This window comes from Dermochelys coriacea, chromosome 2, assembly GCF_009764565.3.
Source record: "Dermochelys coriacea isolate rDerCor1 chromosome 2, rDerCor1.pri.v4, whole genome shotgun sequence".
In the NCBI taxonomy this organism is placed as follows: domain Eukaryota; kingdom Metazoa; phylum Chordata; order Testudines; family Dermochelyidae; genus Dermochelys; species Dermochelys coriacea.
The window spans coordinates 77,962,523-77,983,650 of NC_050069.1; the positions used below are offsets into that span (position 1 = coordinate 77,962,523).

General features: G+C 42.2%; 1 protein-coding gene and 1 long non-coding RNA gene across 2 annotated transcripts in view; both read left to right on the top strand.

Moving 5' to 3' along the window:
• TRAPPC8 (trafficking protein particle complex subunit 8) overlaps window positions 1–21,128 on the top strand; it is a 115,445-nt gene that overhangs the window by 49,664 nt on the left and 44,653 nt on the right. Inside the window, 4 exon segments of the mRNA XM_038389431.2 lie at window positions 1,135–1,231; window positions 1,234–1,265; window positions 6,596–6,820; window positions 15,280–15,388. Coding sequence (XP_038245359.1) covers window positions 1,135–1,231; window positions 1,234–1,265; window positions 6,596–6,820; window positions 15,280–15,388 — 463 coding nt within the window.
• LOC122458704 lies at window positions 17,202–18,608 on the top strand. The gene is made up of 2 exons (XR_006278872.1): window positions 17,202–18,317; window positions 18,403–18,608. It is a non-coding gene; the product is annotated as an uncharacterized LOC122458704 (long non-coding RNA).

Genomic DNA, 21,128 nt, shown 5'->3' on the forward strand with positions numbered 1-21,128 from the left:
GATTTCTTCTATAAGCATTTGGGATATACCATGTGTTTGTATAGACGTTATTCCTTGGCTCGGGAAGCAAGGACAGTATTAATAAAAAGAGATATGTTTTTCTGTTTTGGATTACATAAATTTTATTTTACTTCCAGATGGGATTCAGGAATTGGGTTTGCCAGTGGTTCTCGTAAGAATACGGGAGTCCTCGGACTTACCATGCAGGTCTGAGGAAACGAATTGTGTCATAAGTCAAAATGTTGTAAGTCAAAACCACTTTTTCCCATAGGAATCAATGGTATGAAGGGGAGATTGGTTCCTGAACCAAGGCTTGATGTCTATTTTCCCACAATAACCCAGATTTTTGTACTAAATGAATTATAGATTGACTAATGTTTGCAACCATCAATGTAAACAGCATTCAAATAAACATGTAAACTCTCATATGCTGCTCAGAATGCCAGAAACACAGGCTCAGAAGCCAGGAGAAGGGGGACACATGCCAAGCCTCAGCCAATCACTGTTCAAGCTTTCTGATTGGCTCCGAGCCCGGGGCTGGGAGCCAATCAAAAACAAGCAGCAACAAGCTACCCTGCTGCCTCAAAGCCAATCAGAAGCAACCCCTTTCGATCCATACCAGTATAATGCAACCAGGAAGTGATTTCAAGTGAGCTTTATGCAAATCGAGCATCGTATGGGTGAAACAGGCAGTCAATGGAAAGTGTTGTAAGTGGCATCCGATGCAAGTTTGATTGTGTCATAAGAATCAGAAAACCAGTAGGTTGAAGTGTGCATGGCTCCATCTTGGTACGCTTCCATTCTGCAAGTAAAATACAGAAAACAATTATCAGGTGTACCATTTTTTCATAATAGCCTGTCTTCAAAACTGTGTGTAGGACAGGGAACCTGATCACATTGTAAATGCTTGCAGGAGGGATCAAAGTGTGGATGGATCAACAGGCTGGAACATGTTGCCTATTGTAAGTCTTCCACTGAGTAGTAATGTGATTTTAATTTTTTTACTGTTTAAAAGTCTTCTTCAGCTGAGTCTTATCTCTTATAAGAGTTTGTATTGGTGAGTATAGCTATACTTTACTGAAGTTTCATTTGTATACTTCAAATTTGAGGTTAATGATTTTTTCCCCTTAATAGGATTCTGACCTTCGCAGTGCCCTTCTGTTGGAGCAGGCTGCACATTGCTTTATAAACATGAAAAATCCTATGGTTAGAAAGTTTGCCTTTCATATGATATTGCTGGCCATAGGTACAGCAAAGCAGGACAGGTAAGTGTATTTCATATTCTGAAAAAATACGGACTGTAGGTTGTAGTTAATCTGAACTGTGTTAAAAGCAGCAAGTTCCATGTCATGCTTCTGAGTAAAAATAACCTGTGACTTTGTAGTCCACTGGGATATTATTCTGTATCAGAAAAAATCATATATTGATCTCATTGGCCCTTCTTGACTGTCAGATTAATTCATCCCTCCTTGAAAAAAGTGGTCTCTTACATCCATGTCTAAAATGATGTTGATCGTTACCCTGAATGAAATTTAAATAATCCTCATTTCTGTAGTGCTTTCCATCTGATCTGTAAAATGCTTCTTAATGAATTGGACTCTTCCTATTCACAGATGGAGAACTGAGTCACAGAGGTTAAAAAGTGGATTACTATATCATAGCAGTTAATAAAAGAGCTAGGAATGGAACCCAGTTACGCTGACTGTGGCCTGTGTTTTAACCACTAGATCAGGGATCAGCAACCTTTGGCATGCAGCCCATCAGGGAATCCACTAGCAGGCCCGGATGGTTTGTTACCTGCATCGTCCGCAGGTTCGGCTGATCGCAGCTCCCTCAGGCCAATGGGGGCTGCGGGAAGCAGCATGGGCAAGGGATGCGTGCCAAAGTTTGTCAATCCCTGCACTAGATAATACTTCCTCTTTTAATCTGTTGAACTAATTGGCAATTAGGTAAATTCACAATGCAATTTTATATACATTTGCACTTTAACATTGTTTTCAATTCCAGCTTCTTGTGTAATTTATATTGTGATTGTATTTACCTTAAGCTTAGGTTATATAATAAATTTGACTTCTTAAAGTTGAACATTATTGTGGAATCCCCAATCCTGCAACTGGCTCTGTACGGATGGATACATGTGGAGCCTCACTGAAGTCCAATGGGCTTGATATGGTAGGGGCTATCTTAAATGGGGAGGGAAAAGTTTGTCTCAATACAATATGAAGAGGAGCAAGCTGTTTCTGCACTTGGTATATGTAGTTATAAATAGTTACAAAATGTAACTGTTTTTCCTTCTTTGCATATCTTTAACTTGTTTTTGGTCCTGCTTCAGCTGAAGGTATGAAGGAAAGCAGTCTTGACTACCCTCCACTGTTTTAATATAAAACTGTATGTTTGAAATATCTTTCATTGTGGGTTTGAGTGACTCTCAGAATCTTTCTCTCATAGCCAGGTTCTCTTCCTATTGTTTCCCCTCTGTTGTGTTGATTAGAGATAGGACCAGACTTTTCCCACAATAGTGGGGTTTTTTTTTTAATCTTAGTAGTTCTACCACTTAGAATGCGACCTCCTGTATGACCCCCCCCCTTTTCCCCCTTCTTTGCTGAGCTTAATGAAACCCACAGCTTTTCTATTTCTCTAATCAGTGCGACTCCAGCTTGCTTGGGCTTTATATTTTCATGGATCTGACTCTCTCCAATAGAGGTTTGCTGCTCCTCAACTAATGGCAGATTGATGCATAAGCTTCTGAAGAGAACAGATAGGTCCCTCCAGCTGCACAGTATACCAACTACTACAGTACTAGCCATCCTGTTGTCCGTTTTGTTAGGATTCCTCCATATAGCCTTACAATATCCCCTCCCTAAATATGTTAAATCAGTCGTATTATTTCAGTCTGAACTATCATAGTTAAAATGTCAAGTAAATGGGGTTATTACTGTCATTTTTCATAACTTTATGCAAGCATACTTGTTTTTGTTAATATTATCTAGTTCTTAGTTTTTAGTGTACCAGCTCTAAGTTTACTTTAATTAAATAATCAACATTTTAAAGATGCCAACTTGAAAAAATCACATTTGTTTGAGGATAGCTATAACTGAAAGCTAATGGAAAAATATTCCCCCCCCCTTACCGCCCGCCCCACTTTATTCACTTTAAGTACATAAAGTACTTAACACTGTGTATAACCAGTGCAGCATTTTGGTTGCTGCTCTTTCAGTGTCATGTACTAGCAATTTCAGTAGGGGGTGCTCTTTGACCCCCTCTTGTACTCTCTCTGGCAGGGGAAAACCTTTGTAAACTTCAATAGGGGAGTAGAAAAATCCCTTCTTAAAAATAATCCAGTTCCTGGGCAAACTATTTAAAGATATGCTATCAAACTTGATTTATTTTAAACTGATTAGTATTACAAAGTTAAATTGACCTTGTCTTGAACAGATTTTAGAATAAGCTTAAAATATTGGTTGATTCACACCCAGTTTTTGTTCTCTGTGGAATAGTATCACCCTCTTTTGGGACTTCTGTTGTGGAAAGCTAGGATTAAGTTTGTGACTGGGTCTTCACAGGAGCCCCTCCAACAGTGGTTGTTATCTAAAGAGCTGCCAATTTTCTAAATTGGTAGAGCTGCTGGAAGGCCATTGGTCATCTTGCTGTGGGGATTATGTTCACCTTTTTATTGCTAGGGATCAGTTCCCACAGTTCCACTGGGAGAAGGTGGTAAAATTTGGGAGTCAGTCTAGCTCAGCACATAGTTTGTTTAACCTTTTTTCAGAGAGTGTATAGTGGCTGTATTTTTCTGTTGGTCTCTAGATGGAGCTGCAGGTCTAAATTTGTGCTTTGACATGTATTGGTATTTCAAGTTTTTACATTTTATATATTCAAGTATGTATGCTTTATTTTTGGCTGATTGCTGTATGTGCTATCAGAGCTAATGAAACTGCATCATTTGGACTTCCATGTCATTTACAATTGCCAGCAAATATACTTATTGTAATTAACTTTACAGGAAGTTGTGTCAGATACTTGGTCTGCAATAAAAGCACAAATTAATCGGAACTCTCCATATCTGTTTAGCAAATGTAATAAACTGTCATTTCTCTAAGATCAGAATTTATACAAAATAGTGAAGGACAACTAAACCAATTAAATTTGGAGTGACCATTTCATTAAAGTTGTAGTGGCTGCAGTGCCATTCACATTTAATTTTGCAGTAGCCTTACTTCTGCTCTCTCGCTGGCATAAATCTGAAGTCACTCCACTGAACTGAAAGCAAGTGTGGGATAAGAATCAGGCCCCTAGTGTTAATGGTAATGTCATATTTTGTAGTGGCCTCCTGAGAAACTCTGAGCCTAATGGAAGTATCACAACTTTCGTGTCTGTAAAGTAAAACATTAAAAAAGGTTTTAATTTTAAATCCTATTGTGGTACTGGCCTATTAGGTGAAAAGCTGGGTGTAACAAGGTGTTGATGCGGCCAAGAAGTGGCCACAAATTGATAATCACTACTTTAAAGATGTGTTCATGATTTTAAGGTCATTAGACACACTAATCAGTTGTGTTTTTTGTTACCTACTCTGAATCTTAATTGGTAGTTGAATCAATCCTAAAGAATAGGTCCCTAGTATTGTAGCATTTCCTGACTTTGATGTGGGATCATGCAGAAGCTGGAAGTCTGCTGTACAGTGACAGAAATTAATGGCTTACAATACCAATGTTTCACGGTTTTTTTCATTGTAACTTTTTAGTTAACATAAGATATCCCAGAATTATGGCTTGGGGGGAATTTCAGAAAGGTTGGTTAGCTTATTGGAGTGCCGAATTCCACCGATAGCCTTGTTATTCAAGGATGTTACAATTTAGTTTACCTCAGTTTATATTTTAGTTTTGCAGTTTATCATTAAGGCTCATTAATCTTTCTTTTGCATCCCAGTGTATCTAGGTGTTAACTTAGGGCACTTGGAAAATTTTCTTGCATACAGAGAGGAATTCCAGTGGGAAAGCTTGGGAGACCTGGGTTGAATTCCTTCTCTGCCATAGACTTCCTTTGTGACTGTGGGCAAGTTACTGGGAACTTGTCTACACTAGAAAATAGTATTACTGGTGTAGCTAGGTCTGTTAGTGGTGTGAAAAAAAAAATCTCACAGCTGGCAAAAGCTGCAATATAGATGCAGTTATACCAGCAAAAAAAAAAAGTCCTTTGGTCATTCTAACTTATTTGGTTTGGTATATAAGCTGTGTTTCCAGTAGGGGGTTTGCCAGCATAGCTTTACCAGGTGTATATCTATACTGGCAAATCCTTTTTAAGTTCAGACAAGGCCTTATGCCTTCTGAGCCTCCATTTCCCACCTGTAAAATGGAGATAATACATCACAGGGATATTGAGAGGAATAAATACATTAGTTGTGAGGCACTTCTGGGCATGAGAGAGGAGAGACGTTTACTTGACCTTTAGGCATATGTACAACTCCTAGAATGTGTTTCAGTATTTTCGCACTTTTGAGTGCATGCATACTTCAAGTTAGTAGCCATTACTGAATATTTAAAATTTACTGCAGTAGAATTTAGATTTAATAGTGAGTACTGCTGTGCTAATTTAGATGGAAAAGGCCAGAGGCATTACTATAGACCAGTCATTGTCCAACATTAAATGTTAAATGAGGTCCAGGGTTTGTTACACAGAGATCTCATTCTGCTTAGTACCATGGCAAACACATAATTAAAAATCTTTTAAACATTTTATTAAAGATATAGTAAAGAAGGAAAATCAGTTCAAGCATTTGAAATATAAAGTATTAAATAAGGCTTTCATTTTAGCATCCCTTGTTCTTTCCTTTTCGCTGGACAGGGTTTTTAAAGGAAAACACCCTCTTGTTTAACAGCCTCTTAGATGCTACTAAAGGTGGCAATAACTGTCCTTTGGCGGGGGGAGTTAATTGAGATGAGTTGCTGTTGAAGTCCTTTAATCCCAGGAGGTGTCGGATTCAGCTGGGGCTGGTGAAGTCATCTGGCTCCCTCTCTCTGGTCTGGTCTAGTCAGGACACTTCTCAGGATCAGGATGATGGAAGTCTGGGGTCCCAGGAAATAGTGGGGATGGCAGCCATCATGATGACGTTGGCTCTAGTAGCCTCCATCTGTTCTCTGTTCTTTTTGTTCTTTCAAGAGTTCTCCTCCTCCTCCTCCGTGCCCCCCCCCCCCCCCCGGATTATATCAACATGACCTTTTGGTTTAGACTAATCCAGTTTCTCTGTCTGGTTTTCTTGCATCTTTTCCCGTTCACATTTGTTGTTATACATTGTAACATTATGAATTTACACTCACTTTTTGCAGTTACTCACAACTAGGGTAAATGTGTAGGCCCAGTTGTCACAACAGTACTGTGTTATAGCAACAGTCTTTTCATTGATCTTTGGGTTAACGCTGACTGTATATTGTGTTGTACCTCCTTGCTTGCATTGCTCTCCCACCTTCAATAACAATTGTTGACTAAAATCTTCATTGATGTAAATGATTTCTCTATTGACTGTCTGCTAATGTAAAATTGAATTGGTTCAATCACACAGTAATATTTGAGGAACAATTTCAATTTCATTTTCTTGCAGAAGAAACATGCCTTGCGTTGTTATTGTCAAGCCATGCAAGTTTACAAAGGGAAAGGTTGGTCTCTTGCAGAGGATCATATTAACTTCACTATTGGTCGTCAGTCTTTTACGCTTCGTCAGCTTGATAATGCTGTGTCTGCCTTCAGGCATATTTTGATCAATGACAGCAAACAACCTGCTGCTCAACAAGGGACCTTCCTCAGAGAATACCTTTATGTTTACAAGGTAAAATGAACATATTTTATTCTTAAAGATTAGCTTAAAATTCTGTTATTTAATAATCATCTTACATAAAAACAGAATTCAGTGACTTTTAGCACTTAATCTTTTTGATTCTAATGTCATTCTTCAGTTTCCAAGATGAATTTTACTATGTATTTGAAGAATTAAAATACTATATTTACTTTCACTGCACCGACCTTATGCATATTATTGCAGGGGTTCTCAACATTTTTTGTTCTGAGGTCTCCCCCCCCCCCCCCCCCCCCCAACATTCAACAAAAAATCCACAGGCCATCTGTGCCACAACAACTGCTTTTCTGTATGCAAAAGCCAGGGCCAGTGTTGGGGGATAGCAAGCAGGGTAATTGCCTGGCGTCACAAAGCTACATTGCTCAGGCTTCGGCTTCAGCCCTGGGTTTCAGCCCCAAGTGGTGGAGCTTCTGCTTTCTGCCCTGGGCCCCAGGGAGTCTAATTCTGGCCCTGCTTGCAGGACCCCCTGAAACCTGCTTGCAGCCCCCTGGGGGGCCTTGGACTCCTGGTTGAGAACCACTGTATCATAGAGCAGATTATTTGTGTGTGCCACAGATTACCCATCTGAAGATTAAATAAAGTCAGAAATCAGATGGTTCTGTTTCAGTGCCAGTCCCCATAGTAATCAGGTTCTTCAAAGGGGCCTGGATAGCTCGGGGGTAACTGTTAGTAAAACACTGTGAGATTCTGTGCCTGAGGGGTGCCACAGTAATACCATGCTTTGTATTTATGGTAACTGATGCACAAAGATACAAAATCCAAGGCCTCCCCCCCCCCCTTTGTGTCTGAAGTTCCTTGCACTCCCAGTTCAGTTTAGATGTTCACCTGGTAATAAACATCTACATGACAAATTATTATTCCATTGACCTATAGATCATGGTTACAGTGTGGCCTAGGTCGATGTTGAGAAATTGAGGAATTTTTTTTTGTAATTTATAAACTCTGGCTTTCTTTACTGGTCATTCCATACATATCCTTTCTTTTAGGCCTTAATGGAACTCTCAAATTACCTTTTATACTCCAGGTATCCAACTTGGATTTGATCACGTCTGACAAGGATCCACATGGTTGCTTAAAGCTCAGGAATACACAACTGTTTTTTCTGCTTCTTTTGTCACCTCTGCTTTCATAGATACCTTTTGAATGCAATGTTGAGTTTGCTGTCACTGGTACAAGTCACGTTTTGATGTTTTAAAAAAATATCTTCAGTAACCACCAGAGTGGATTTGATTTAAATCAAATTGATTTAAATCATGATTTAAATTACTAGTCAGGAAGACTCAATTTAATCATGGATTTCTACATAAAAGTGCATTCTTGTTGGTTGTTATAACCTTAATACATATCTTTCACAACTCAGAGATAGAGTAGGTTTCATTTTTAAAGTGATTTATTCTGTAAACTTTTCAGATTAGTTTTACAGCTATATCAGAAAATGATTGATTGTTTGGTTATTTCATTTACCAAAGGTAATTGAAGCAGATAGTTCACCTCTCAATGACTTCATAAATATCTCTAATTCAACAGGTTAATCACTAATATTTGGAGGATTTTCTTGCTATGCTATATTAGGAGGAAAACCTCACCAGACAGACATTTAAATTGTTTTATTTAACTAAAACAACAATGTTATGTATTCTGGATTTTTTCTTCAACAACAAACATAATATTTTAACAAAACAATCATATGAATTTTTGAATTTAAACATTCAAGTTTTCTTAAATCAGGTTTCTTTTTGTTTTTTAACTAAAATAGTTAAATGAATTTAAAAAAAACAACAAATTAAATTGGCTGTCAGCCAGGTAAACATGAGAAATGGAAATATTGGCTTCTGCAGCTAACTCAGTCGTCCTCACCTTTATTTTCCTGTTTGTTCATAATCTGGAAAAGGAAAAACAAGCTTTCCTGCTTTTTCAGAACCCAACCATTTCTTAATTTGGAATGGATTAGTCCAAAGGAAGAAAATATTCTTTCTACACTGGCAGAAGAAGCTACTGCTGTTAAAAGTGAGATTATAACTTAAACAGCCTCTGAATCCAAGTGCTTAAGTGACTTCCTCCAGTTCTCTGGTGTGACTTTCTTTAAAACATCAGCAAACATATATTTCTTGAATGGTTCACCCTTAGCTCTGAAGTTTATTATAGTTGGCATTATGGAGGGATGGTTGCTGGATGTCCATGTCATAGCCAGCTTCTTTTCTTCAGCAGTTAAGGTTTGACCCTGGGTACTGAGTATTGAGAATATTTGCAAGAAAATGGGCTGGAGATGGTGCTTGTCCCATTTGTTTGTTTTTTTTTAATGCTTGTAATTTAACTCTGTCATTGCAGATTTCTCTTTTTAAGATCTCACTTGGTTCCTTCCAAATTTCAGCAGCATCAGCAATAAAACAGCTATTTTCCTGCATTTTGTTCAAGGCTACAGAAATAGGCTTCAGGGTACTCGGCATGTGTTCAACACTTCTCTTAAGCCCAATGTTGAGAACTTTGGCTGTGACAGTGCCATCTATTTTTTCACTATTTGGTTCACAAACTGTCATAAGATTAGGCCAGTTCTTGATACAATGCTCAAAACAGTCCACTACTGAGTACCATCGCACGTCTTGTGGGAGAGTTAGCTTGGTTCCTCCCACTTTTTTTCAGAGCAGCTGCTGCAAAGTGGTTGTTACAGAAGTATTTTGCAATTTCAACATTAGCATTTATTTCTGGAACACTGAAGTCTTTGGCTAGGAGGTGCATCAAATGAGCACTGCAGCAGTTTGTTATTAGCTTGGGACTCTCTACATTCTCCTACATTTCTTCTCATCTTGGATACATTTGCAGCATTGTCTGTGACCAAGCTGCATACTAGACATTTGAATTTTTTTCACAGTTTGTTATAGATTTTACTGCTACTTCTTGGAAGTGTTTTGCTGTGTGTGCATTTCCTGATGTATCAAATGTTTCTGTAAGGAACACATTCCCGTCTTCTGTTGTTACACAAGCACGTAGAACAGTATCATTGTGGACATTGCTCCACCCATCAAGACTCAGTTAACTATTTTACCCTCTAGACCGCTCAATTTCTCTTTCATATACTTTATCCAGCAATTTGCCTGCGACATCTGCTCTGTTGGGTGGACTGTATCCTGGTCTTAATGACTGAACCATGTTAATGAAGTGTGGGTTCTCAGTCATACAGAAAGGAGAGTTCGTTTCACATACAAATCTGGCAATTTTTTCATCAATTACATTTTTTTATAATCTGGTTCTTGTCACAAATTTATCTATGGTTGTTTCTGGATGATGGAGATCTTTTTGCTAGAGGTGATATACTGTGGCTATGTGACATACATGATGTGACTGAAACACTATCATTGGTAACTCTGAAACTGTAGAAAATGATGGTGATCATGAAGGTAGATAGTCTTCAGACTCCTGTATGTTGAGGATGGATTCTCCTAAACAAAATAAGTCAATGCAGTTATTTAATTATTACCATACTGCTCATTTAGTAATACTCATTGCATTCACTGACACTCAGTGCTACTTTAAAGGTGAAATTGTAAAAGGAAGATCTGCCAATTTTATTTTTTATCACAACTGCATCTAAAATGATAGCACCATAGAATAACAACTATATTTTTTGATCAAGCATGAGAATTCAAGAATCTTCCAGAAGGAAGACAGGCAGTCCTTAAGAAAGAAGTATGAAATAAAAAAGTTTACCAGTCTAAAGAGCCTGTATGTTCAGACATGTTACTTTCATAGAATCATAGAATCATAGAATATCAGGGTTGGAAGGGACCCCAGAAGGTCATCTAGTCCAACCCCCTGCTCAAAGCAGGACCAAGTCCCAGTTAAATCATCCCAGCTAGGGCTTTGTCAAGCCTGACCTTAAAAACCTCTAAGGAAGGAGATTCTACCACCTCCCTAGGTAACGCATTCCAGTGTTTCACCACCCTCTTAGTGAAAAAGTTTTTCCTAATATCCAATCTAAACCTCCCCCATTGCAACTTGAGACCATTACTCCTCGTTCTGTCATCTGCTACCATTGAGAACAGTCTAGAGCCATCCTCTTTGAAACCCCCTTTCAGGTAGTTGAAAGCAGCTATCAAATCCCCCCTCATTCTTCTCTTCTGCAGACTAAACAATCCCAGCTCCCTCAGCCTCTCCTCATAAGTCATGTGCTCTAGACCCCTAATCATTTTCGTTGCCCTTCGCTGTACTCTTTCCAATTTATCCACATCCTTCCTGTAGTGTGGGGCCCAAAACTGGACACAGTACTCCAGATGAGGCCTCACCAGTGTCGAATAGAGGGGAACGATCACGTCCCTCGATCTGCTCGCTATGCCCCTACTTATACAACCCAAAATGCCATTGGCCTTCTTGGCAACAAGGGCACACTGCTGACTCATATCCAGCTTCTCGTCCACTGTCACCCCTAGGTCCTTTTCCGCAGAACTGCTGCCGAGCCATTCGGTCCCTAGTCTGTAGCGGTGCATTGGATTCTTCCATCCTAAGTGCAGGACCCTGCATTTATCCTTATTGAACCTCATTAGATTTCTTTTGGCCCAATCCTCCAATTTGTCTAGGTCCTTCTGTATCCTATCCCTCCCCTCCAGCGTATCTACCACTCCTCCCAGTTTAGTATCATCCGCAAATTTGCTGAGAGTGCAATCCACACCATCCTCCAGATCATTTATGAAGATATTGAACAAAACGGGCCCCAGGACCGACCCCTGGGGCACTCCACTTGACACCGGCTGCCAACTAGACATGGAGCCATTGATCACTACCCGTTGAGCCCGACAATCTAGCCAGCTTTCTACCCACCTTATAGTGCATTCATCCAGCCCATACTTCCTTAACTTGCTGACAAGAATGCTGTGGGAGACCGTGTCAAAAGCTTTGCTAAAGTCAAGAAACAATACATCCACTGCTTTCCCTTCATCCACAGAACCAGTAATCTCATCATAAAAGGCGATTAGATTAGTCAGGCATGACCTTCCCTTGGTGAATCCATGCTGACTGTTCCTGATCACTTTCCTCTCCCCTAAGTGCTTCAGGATTGATTCTTTGAGGACCTGCTCCATGATTTTTCCAGGGACTGAGGTTAGGCTGACCGGCCTGTAGTTCCCAGGATCCTCCTTCTTCCCTTTTTTAAAGATGGGCACTACATTAGCCTTTTTCCAGTCATCCGGGACTTCCGGATCATCATCTTCAATGCAGCTTCCTCATGAGAAGGAATGCTTCTCATAATGTTTCATTCAGGAAACCAGGGTTTGCATTTCTTTGTTGCACTGTTTGCATTTTGCACGCATGCTTGTCTTACCCACAGGTAGAAGAACTTCATTAAAATATTCCCAAACTGGGTCTCTTTTACGGACTGCTGCCATTATAGCTTTTTCCTTCTAGTGAGAGAATACCATCTCAAATCAATGAAGGCTACACTTGGAAAGACCTCAAGACTTCTGGAATATGCTGCTCAAACAGTTTCACTTTTGTTTCTACTGCCTGTCCTTCCCTTCTCACATTTATCTCGAGACTTCTCCTTTTCCAGATCTATTCCGCCCCCAGCGATCTTCTGTTCATTGAACTTTTTTAAACTTTGCACTTTTAGAGAGAGGTAAGGGACTGACTCTGTGTACACATTTTCAGAGGGACAGTAGGGTTGAGGTCTGTTATTTCTCACTTCTATATTATTTATTTTAAAAACCTTTTTTGCTGTTAACAAGCATGTTATCTCTGGAGACACAAATCCACAGTTTGAGAACTGCAAAACTAAGCATGTCTGATGGTATCTTCTAGGCTGAGCGCTGAGTTCCATTGGATAGATAGAAAGATTAACATAAATAATCTAAACAGAAGCCCCAGGAACCCCATAAAATTGGGTCCCTAATCCATGAACTATTGGAACTCATTTACAAAACTTTTCTTAAACATTACATGAATTTGTCTCATACTATAAAATTAGAATTTATAATCCCTATTCCATGATGAGATATCTTTGAGCTATAATGTGTCTTAATTAAAACTATCTTTAGACAGGGTTTTTTCCTCAAAGCATTTTATCAGAAAAATCTGATTTTTTTTTTTTTTTTAATCATTTATTTTTATCCACCCTGGTAACCATTAAAGTTCACTGGCAACCTTACTTAACTCTTATTCCATCAATTTTTTAAAAAGTACCTGACATGTTATAAAAGTATTACCAATGTGTACCCTTCGGTATTTCAAACATCTGTCAGAGAGGGTAGCGAATAGAGTTCATGGTAGTGAATGGGTTTTTATTCCCAAATCTACTTAGCAGTGTTCACTTCTAATTCAGTGGCAATGTGCTTAAAAGAATGCCCCAACTGCAGAAAATAAGCATGGATTAAATTAATGTATGCTTTAGGGCAATAGTTCCCAAACTAGGGGCGCTGTTTGTTCAGGGAAAGCCCCTGTCGGGCCAGGCTGGTTTGTTTACCTACTGTGTCTGTTCAGCCGATCGCAGCTCCCAGTGGTCGTGGTTTGCCGCTCCAGGCCAATGAGGACTGCAGGAAGCGGCGGCCCACACATCCCTTGGCCCGCACCACTTTCTGTAGCTCCCATCCGCTGAGAGCGGAGAACCGTGGACACTGGGAGCTGCGATTGGCCAAATCTGTGGATGCTCTCTTACCTCTGAGCCAACGTATACAGTTTCACAAAACTGTGGGTTGCAAGGATGCATGAGGTTGGGGGATAGGAGCAGATATGCCTGACTGAATGGGGGAGAGGCTTGGGGTCAGCCAGGGTCTGCATGGGGGAGGCTCCCTAACAATCCCTGCTCAACCCTCCCCCCCCCCCAAAAAAACCTCACCCTTTTCCATACTTCTCCCCCACACACCCAACAACCACCAAGTTCACTCAAGGCTCCTTCCCTCTCCCTCAGCTCCTTTGTTACCCCTTACTCCCCCAAGCCTTTGCACTGCTTCTGACAGGTGCAGAAAACTTGTTTCTGTATTGTAGTATTAATATGCATGGTAAGAAACAAAAAAAAATTGTCAGAAAAATCACCAGAATCTTTTTTTGTGTTTCTGTATTGTTACAGACCTACTTGCTGACAAGTATTTTGAAATAAATTACCAAAATTGAAACTGGCATGATTATATTGTGTTGTTTTAACAAATAAAATAAGCAGAATTTTAAAATATGGCGCACAGAATTTTTTAATTTTTTGGTGCAGAATTCCCCCAGGAGTAACCATAGAATGAATGCACAGTGCGTGCAGTACCGCTTTCTGCACGCACATTAAATGTCAACTTGAAAAGCTTATTTTAAGAAAAAGAACATATCAAATATTTAGCAAATTGTATATGTAAACACTTTATATCCTAAATATTTTAAAATTAGTATCATCTTTACCCAGAATCCTGAATTAATGAATTCTTTGCAACCGTTGACCTAAAATCCACCAAAAAAGCACAGAGGAGAGAATCTGATGTCCACATGTTTTGCTTATGATTGCTTTTGAATTTCCAGGTATATTATTGCAGATTCAGAATCTAGCAGTAAGCTTACAAATATTAAGTTAATATCTGACAGCTTTGCAGATTCAAAATCATTAATATATCTGGAGACTTAATTAGGAATGATTCCATCTTAACCTGGATTTGGGAACTATTACATACATACATACATACATACATACATACATACATACATACATACATGGTTCTGTTTTTCCAAAACATCTTTGCACTATAGCAACCTATTTTGAAGGGGTCTTCTTAGAGGGCTATTAGATACTTACTCTTGTCCCTACTACCTGTGTAGAGAAGATTAAATTCAGTGAGCTGGATCTTTGTGTCTTGTATGTAACAAACTTTTCTTTGTTTAGTAGGAAAGATTAATTTGAGAGAGTCTCTTAATTTAAAATTATAAAAAAGGTGGGAAGTACAATAGATTCTTTATTTTAATAAGCAATATTTGGGTATGTGAACTTACATCTCACCAATAGTCAGAGTACGGTATAAAGATGGGTATCATTAAAATTACCCAGTAATGCAGAACCAATGTACTTTGTTACTAAATATTGAAACAACAGCTTTACAACATAATGTTTATCACAAACCTGTTGACAAAGTTAAGGTAAGAGTGAACTAAAATGTTGATTCTTTTACTTATAAACCTTTTCATGGATTTCCCCCCTCTTAAAATAGGGAGATATCTCCAATCCTTTTATTTCACTGTTTAATTTTTGAGTTTTTTAAACTATTTTGGCAGTTAAAGTTTGTGCAAAGAAATGGATAAAGCATAGCATAGATGCAGTAGATTTAATGTTTTTGCTTTCTATCAATGCATAGCAACTGAACTTGTAAGTTGGTCTCCAGTTTTTGAACATGGATTGTAAAAAGCATATTTATGTAGAGGCAATGCATCTAAGGGATTAAAAAAAACCCAAAAAACCAAAACCCCTCTTCTCATTCCAGAATGTAACTCAGCTATCACCCGATGGCCCTTTACCACAACTTCCTTTACCATATATTAACAATTCTGCAACACGAGTATTCTTTGGACATGATCGACGACCAGCAGAAGGTTAGTGAAATTTCAGTGACTGATGCAACTGTTTTTATGATGGACCAAAGAGATACGAATAAGATAACCTACAAGAAACTTCAGTGTTCTTGTTCATCCCATTCCACATTAGGTGTGCGCGCGTCGCGTGCATGAGCGTCAAACTTTTTCCCTGAGTGGCTCCCGTCAGGTGGGCAAGACCCCCATGTGGCGCCAGTGTGCCATGCATATATACCCGTGTCCCCTGACCCCCTGCAGTTCCTTCTTACCATCCGTGATGGTGTTGGAACAATGTCTCTCTTGTATGAGAGCAGTCCCTTAGCCTTTCTTTTATATATAGCTGTTATCAGTTAGCATACCTTTGTTGTAGACACTTAAGTGATTAAGTGCTTGGAGGCTTCCAGCACCCGCCCTGGACTGTGGGGCATGCCGCAGGCCCATGGGTTTAAGGCTTGTGCCGCAAGCCTATGCCAGTTAGTGGCCCCCATGGCTCGTGTCTACGTTGCCTGGGGGAAGAACATCAAACTGAGCGGTGTAAGATTTGCAAGGCGTTCAAGCCAAGAACAAAGAAAAAAGAGACTTTCATTTAAAGCAGTTGTTGATGGAAGCCGCATTGCAGCCACTGGGCCCGACGTCGGTTCCTCTGTGCGTAGTGCCACAGAGCCGTTGGGAGACCTGGCACCGGCTAAACGCCGGAAGCTGTAGGCCCCACAGCACCAGACTAGGCCCTGGCACCGCTCGTCCTCCCCAATGCAGCCCATGGCGCAGCCAAAAGGAAGGCGTAGACGTTCGCCTCATAGGAGGCCAGCGCCTTCCAAGGCCCCGAACGCCAATAAGAGTGAGAAGACGGCTGCACCGCTGCTGGCACCAGCGGCTCCAGCAATACAAGTCCCACCGAGCCCAGGCCTAAGTGAGCTCAGTGCGGACAATGGGCTCGATGACTTAATGGGTCAGCCCTCCAGGCCTGGCACCTTTTGAGGTGGCAAAGGACCTCATTGAGCTGTCGGCGATGAGCCCCCTCCCGTACAGGGAGAATCCTCTGGCACCCATGCCATGGGTGCCGTCGAGGGGTAAGCCAGCAATGGTGTGCTGTTCGAGGACACCGTCCCGGCATCGCTCCCGGAGTTGGTCCTGGTCGAGCGCCACATGCAGCATGCACGCACATGGTCAGACATGCCAGACTGAGACTCGGGACTCTGCAGGCGTGGCTCGCTCGGGTGTACTCCTCAGGCAGGAACCCCCTGGATGTGGTGGTGACAGCCCCAAGGGATGTGCTGGACTCTCTGCTCTGGTGGCAGTCCCAGCCTGTGGTTTGTGAAGGCATCCCCTTTGCAGCCCCACAACCGGACCTGATGCTGGCGATGGACGCGTCAGACCACGGATGGGGGGGGAGCTCACCTGGGGGACCTCAGGGCTTGTGGTCCGAAGCAGAGCGGTCGCTCCATATCAATGCGAAGGAGCTCAGGGCGGTTCATCTAGCCTGCCAGAGCTTTCACGCCACTCTGAGTGGTCACAATGTGGCAGTTCTGACAGACAGCACTACTGCTATGTTCTATATAAATAAGCAGGGCGGGGCCCGTTCCTTGCCACTCTGTCGTGAGGCTCTCCTCCTCTGGGGCTTTTGTATAGCCCACGCCATTCTCCTCGAGAAGTTGCATCACCTGGGGGTGCGAAACGAGCTGGGGGACTACCTCAGCAGGTCGTATCGCATGCATGAATGGATGCTCAGGGCAGATATCATGCTTCCGCAGGTGGGGGTTTCCCACTAGGGACAATGCCCAGTGCCCGCGGTTTTGTTCATTCCAGGGCCACAGTCCGGGCTCAGTCACAGACACATTTGCAATCCCGTTGGGAGGGGGCTTGATGTATGTGTTTCCCCCGCTCCACTTGGTACACAAGGTCCTGCTCAAGGTACGCAGGAACAGGGCACTGGTGGTCCTCATCGCCCCGGCGTGGCCCCACCAGCACTGGTACACAATGCTCCTAGAGCTGTCGGTGAAGGCCCCGGTAGTCCTGCCCCTACACCAGGACCTCATGCAAGATGGTGGACGGCTTCTCCATCCCGACCTGCAATCGCTACACCTGACGGCGTGGAAGCTCTGTGGCTAAATGCCTTGGAGAGCTAGTGCTCCCTTCCTGTGCAGCAGATTCTGCTTGGCAGTAGGAAACCCTCTACCAGGGCTACCTATATGGCCAAGTGGAAAAGGTTCTCCTGTTGGTGTGAGCCCTGACAGGTGCAGCCATGCCAGCTCCTGGTGCAAGCCAGTCTCAAGTGCCTCCTGCACCTCAAGCAGCAGGGTCTGGTTCCGTCCTCACTCAGAGTGCACCTGGGAACCATCTCTGCCTTCCATCCGGGGTTTTCAGGGGGCTCGGTGTTTTTCCAGTCAGTGGTGGGATGGTTCCTTAAAGGATTGGAGAGGATGTTTCTGTACTCATGCCCCCCAGTCCCTCCTTGGAACCTGAACTTGGTCTTCGCTAAGCTCATAGAATCCCTGTTCAAGCCACTTGCTACCTGCTCCCTCCTCCACCTTTCCTGGAAGGTGGCATTTCTGGTTGCCACTACCTTGTCCAGAAGGGTGTCTGACCTGAGGGCTCTCACCTCTGAGCCATCGTATACAGTTTCACAAGGATAAGGTGCAGCTCTGACCGCACCCCAAGTTCCTCCCTAAGGTGGTCTCGCAATTCCATTTGGGCCAGGACATTTGTCTGCCGGTGTTGTGTGTGGGGTTGGGTTTTTTTTTTTTTTTTTTTCCCCAAAACCCCATACGGACCTGAGTCACCGCAGCCTACACACCCTGGATATCTGTCGAATGCTGCCATTCTATTTGGAGCACACCAAACCCTTTCGTAAATCCGCGCAGCTGTTCGTGGCCATAGCCGAGAGGATGAAAGGCCTCCCAGTGTCGGCGCTGCGGATCTCTTCTTGAATTACAAGCTGCATCTGGACTTGGTATGAGCTCGCAAGTGTTCCAGCCCCTGCGGTCACGGCCCACTCGACCAGGGTGCAAGTGACTTCCACAGCTTTTCTGGTACAGGTCCCGATCTAGGAGATATGCAAAGCAGCCACCTGGTCCTCGGTGCGCACCTTCACAACCTACTATGCAGTCAACCAGCAGGCCAGAGAGGACACAGCAGTTGGCAAAGCGGTCCTCCAATCAGTTGTTCTGTGACTCCTACCCTTTTCCAGAGGTAAGCTTGTGATTCACCTAATGTGGAATGGACGTGAACAATCACTCGAAGAGGAAAAAACAGTTACTTACCTTCTTGTAACTGTTCTTCGAGATGTGGTGTTCACGTCCATTCCACCACCCACCCTCCTACCCCTCTGTCGGAGTCGCTGGCAAGAAGGAACCAGAGAGAGTCAGGCAGCAGGGGTGTATGTGCACGGCGCAGTGGCGCCACTCAGAGGGCCCTGTCGGCCCGACAGGAGCCGCTAAGGGGAAAAGTTTACGACACTCGTGCATGTGACGCGTGCACACCTAATGTGGAATGGACGTGAACAATACATGTTGAAGAACAACAGTTATGAGAAGGTAGGTAACTTTTTTTTTTTTCTTCAGCCTGATCAGTCTCTTTCTCTTTTCCATTCTTTAAGTTCTCAGCTTTATATATTTCATAAGCTAGTTTCGTAGGTCAGAATTATTTCTCTTGTTGCTGATTACTAAATTATACTAAATTTTCCTCAAAATCGGGAGAATCTTGGGTTTGAAATGCTTTCACCCCCTAAGTTAGGTCCTTATCCCTGAGGTACAGTCAGTATCCATTACTAGGGCCTTACCAAAGTCACAGTCCATTTTGATCAATTTCACAGAGGGTTTTAAAATCGGTCAATTTCATATTTTCAGCTGTTCACATCTGAAAATTCATGGTGTGGTAACCATGGGGGGTCCAACCCAAAAGGTACCCAGAAATAGTTCTGATCTCCCCGGCTGCCCTCGCAGCTGCCATACAAGGGAGCGACAAGTCCTGTCTCGCCCAAGCCCAACAGAGACTCTCCCTGGCTGGGGTGCTTCCAGTAGCTGGAGGATATCGGACCCACCTCCACAAGTCTCCTCCAGCTGCAGGAACCTCCAGTTCTGGGCAGGGAGAGGCACTCAGAGGTGGTGGGTGTGATCTCTCTCTCTCTCTCTCTCTCTCTCTCTCTCTCTCTCACATACACAGACACAGACACGAGCTGCCATACAAGGGAAGGACAAGTCTTGTCCCTTCCCAGCCCAGCAGGGGCTTGCAGCTAGGAGCTCCCTTAGCTGGGGCGCTCCCAGGACTAGGTGGATATTGGAACCACCAGAGTTGGAGCTTGTTGCAGCAGGGGGAGGCACTCTGAAGTGAGTCCAAGAGTGAGTGGGAAGGACAAGTCCTTTCTCTTCCCAGACCAGCCGGACTTTCAGCGAGGAGCTCCCTGACTCGGGTGCTCCCAGCAGCTAATGGGAGATCAGATTTCATGGGGAAAGGCTTATTTCATGATCTGAGACACATTTTTCATGGACATCGAATTGGTAGGTCCCTACCAATTACCCTCTATTTTGATTGTTTTTAGTAGCTTGGGAGTAGCTACTGGATATTCCAATGTGAGTCTCTATAAACGTCATGAAATGGGTCCTTAAATAATTACACCTGTATGGAAACTTGAAAATGAACATGATGATGTAAGTTTTTTTTTTTTTTTTTTTTTTAAGGACATCTACAAATAAAATGAAAAGTTTTGTTGCTAATACTTAATCATCTGCTCCTTATTCTCCAGTATGCCACAACTATTTCCATGCCAAATAGTTATGTCAGGAGCAAAAGCTTCTGATGCCATCAGAAGCAAAATTGGCAGCTGGGAAATTTGCCCAAACCAGAGATCTGTATTTCTTTGAGGGCCTTTGTATATTCTGACTCCTGTCTTCAGCTATTCAGTATTATGTATTAATAATAACCTAGGGGGGTAACCAGAGTTATTTCTAAAATATGTCAAGGAATTCATAAAGGGCACTTTTTTTAAATGGAATGCAGCTAAATCAGTATAAATTAATAGGATGCCTGTAGTATATTTCTCGAGTCCTGTATCCATAATCCTTAGGTTATTGGTCCTCTTAGCTCTGATTGCTCAGTCTGTGGGTTCCTTCCTGGGTACCTTTAAAAGTTCTATCTTAAGATCCCCCTTTGCCATCTTACATTCATAGAGTACTTAGGTCCTTAACCTTATTGATCAATGTGGACACAGCAGACAATTACAGGCAATTGTAAGACATTCCAGAAGAGGTAACCTGCTAAATTAGTTTGTTGGTGTACCCTTGGTCTCCCCAATTTATGACTTCAAGCTTCTGATTGGCTTGAGCAATGGACCTAGAGTTGGTGGGAACTGAAAAGTCCCATTGTTTCTTAGACCTCCAGTCAAATCAACCCAGTCAAGTGGCTCTTTTCAGTGACACCAACAGAAATCTCTGGCTGACCCCTTGTATCATCCTTTTTAATTATCAGAGGGGCAGATTGATCCTGCAATATCCCTCCGAGGCAGTCTGAACACTTTTTTTTACATCTGTCTGCTGCCAGGCTTTGTTATAGTCTCAGCCAGTGAAATGCTGATCCACCATGATCTGTGATCTTCCACAACACCAGTGTTCACTGAAAGTATGGAACTATTGACTAATATGGGGAGGCTCTTGAGTGTTCGAGAGAACTTTAAAAGGAGCTGGACTTGGACTGTATAGGGCAGTCATTCATTAGGCAAGAACAGCTATGGATCTAGAAGTTTCAGAAATAATTTGATTTTGCTTTT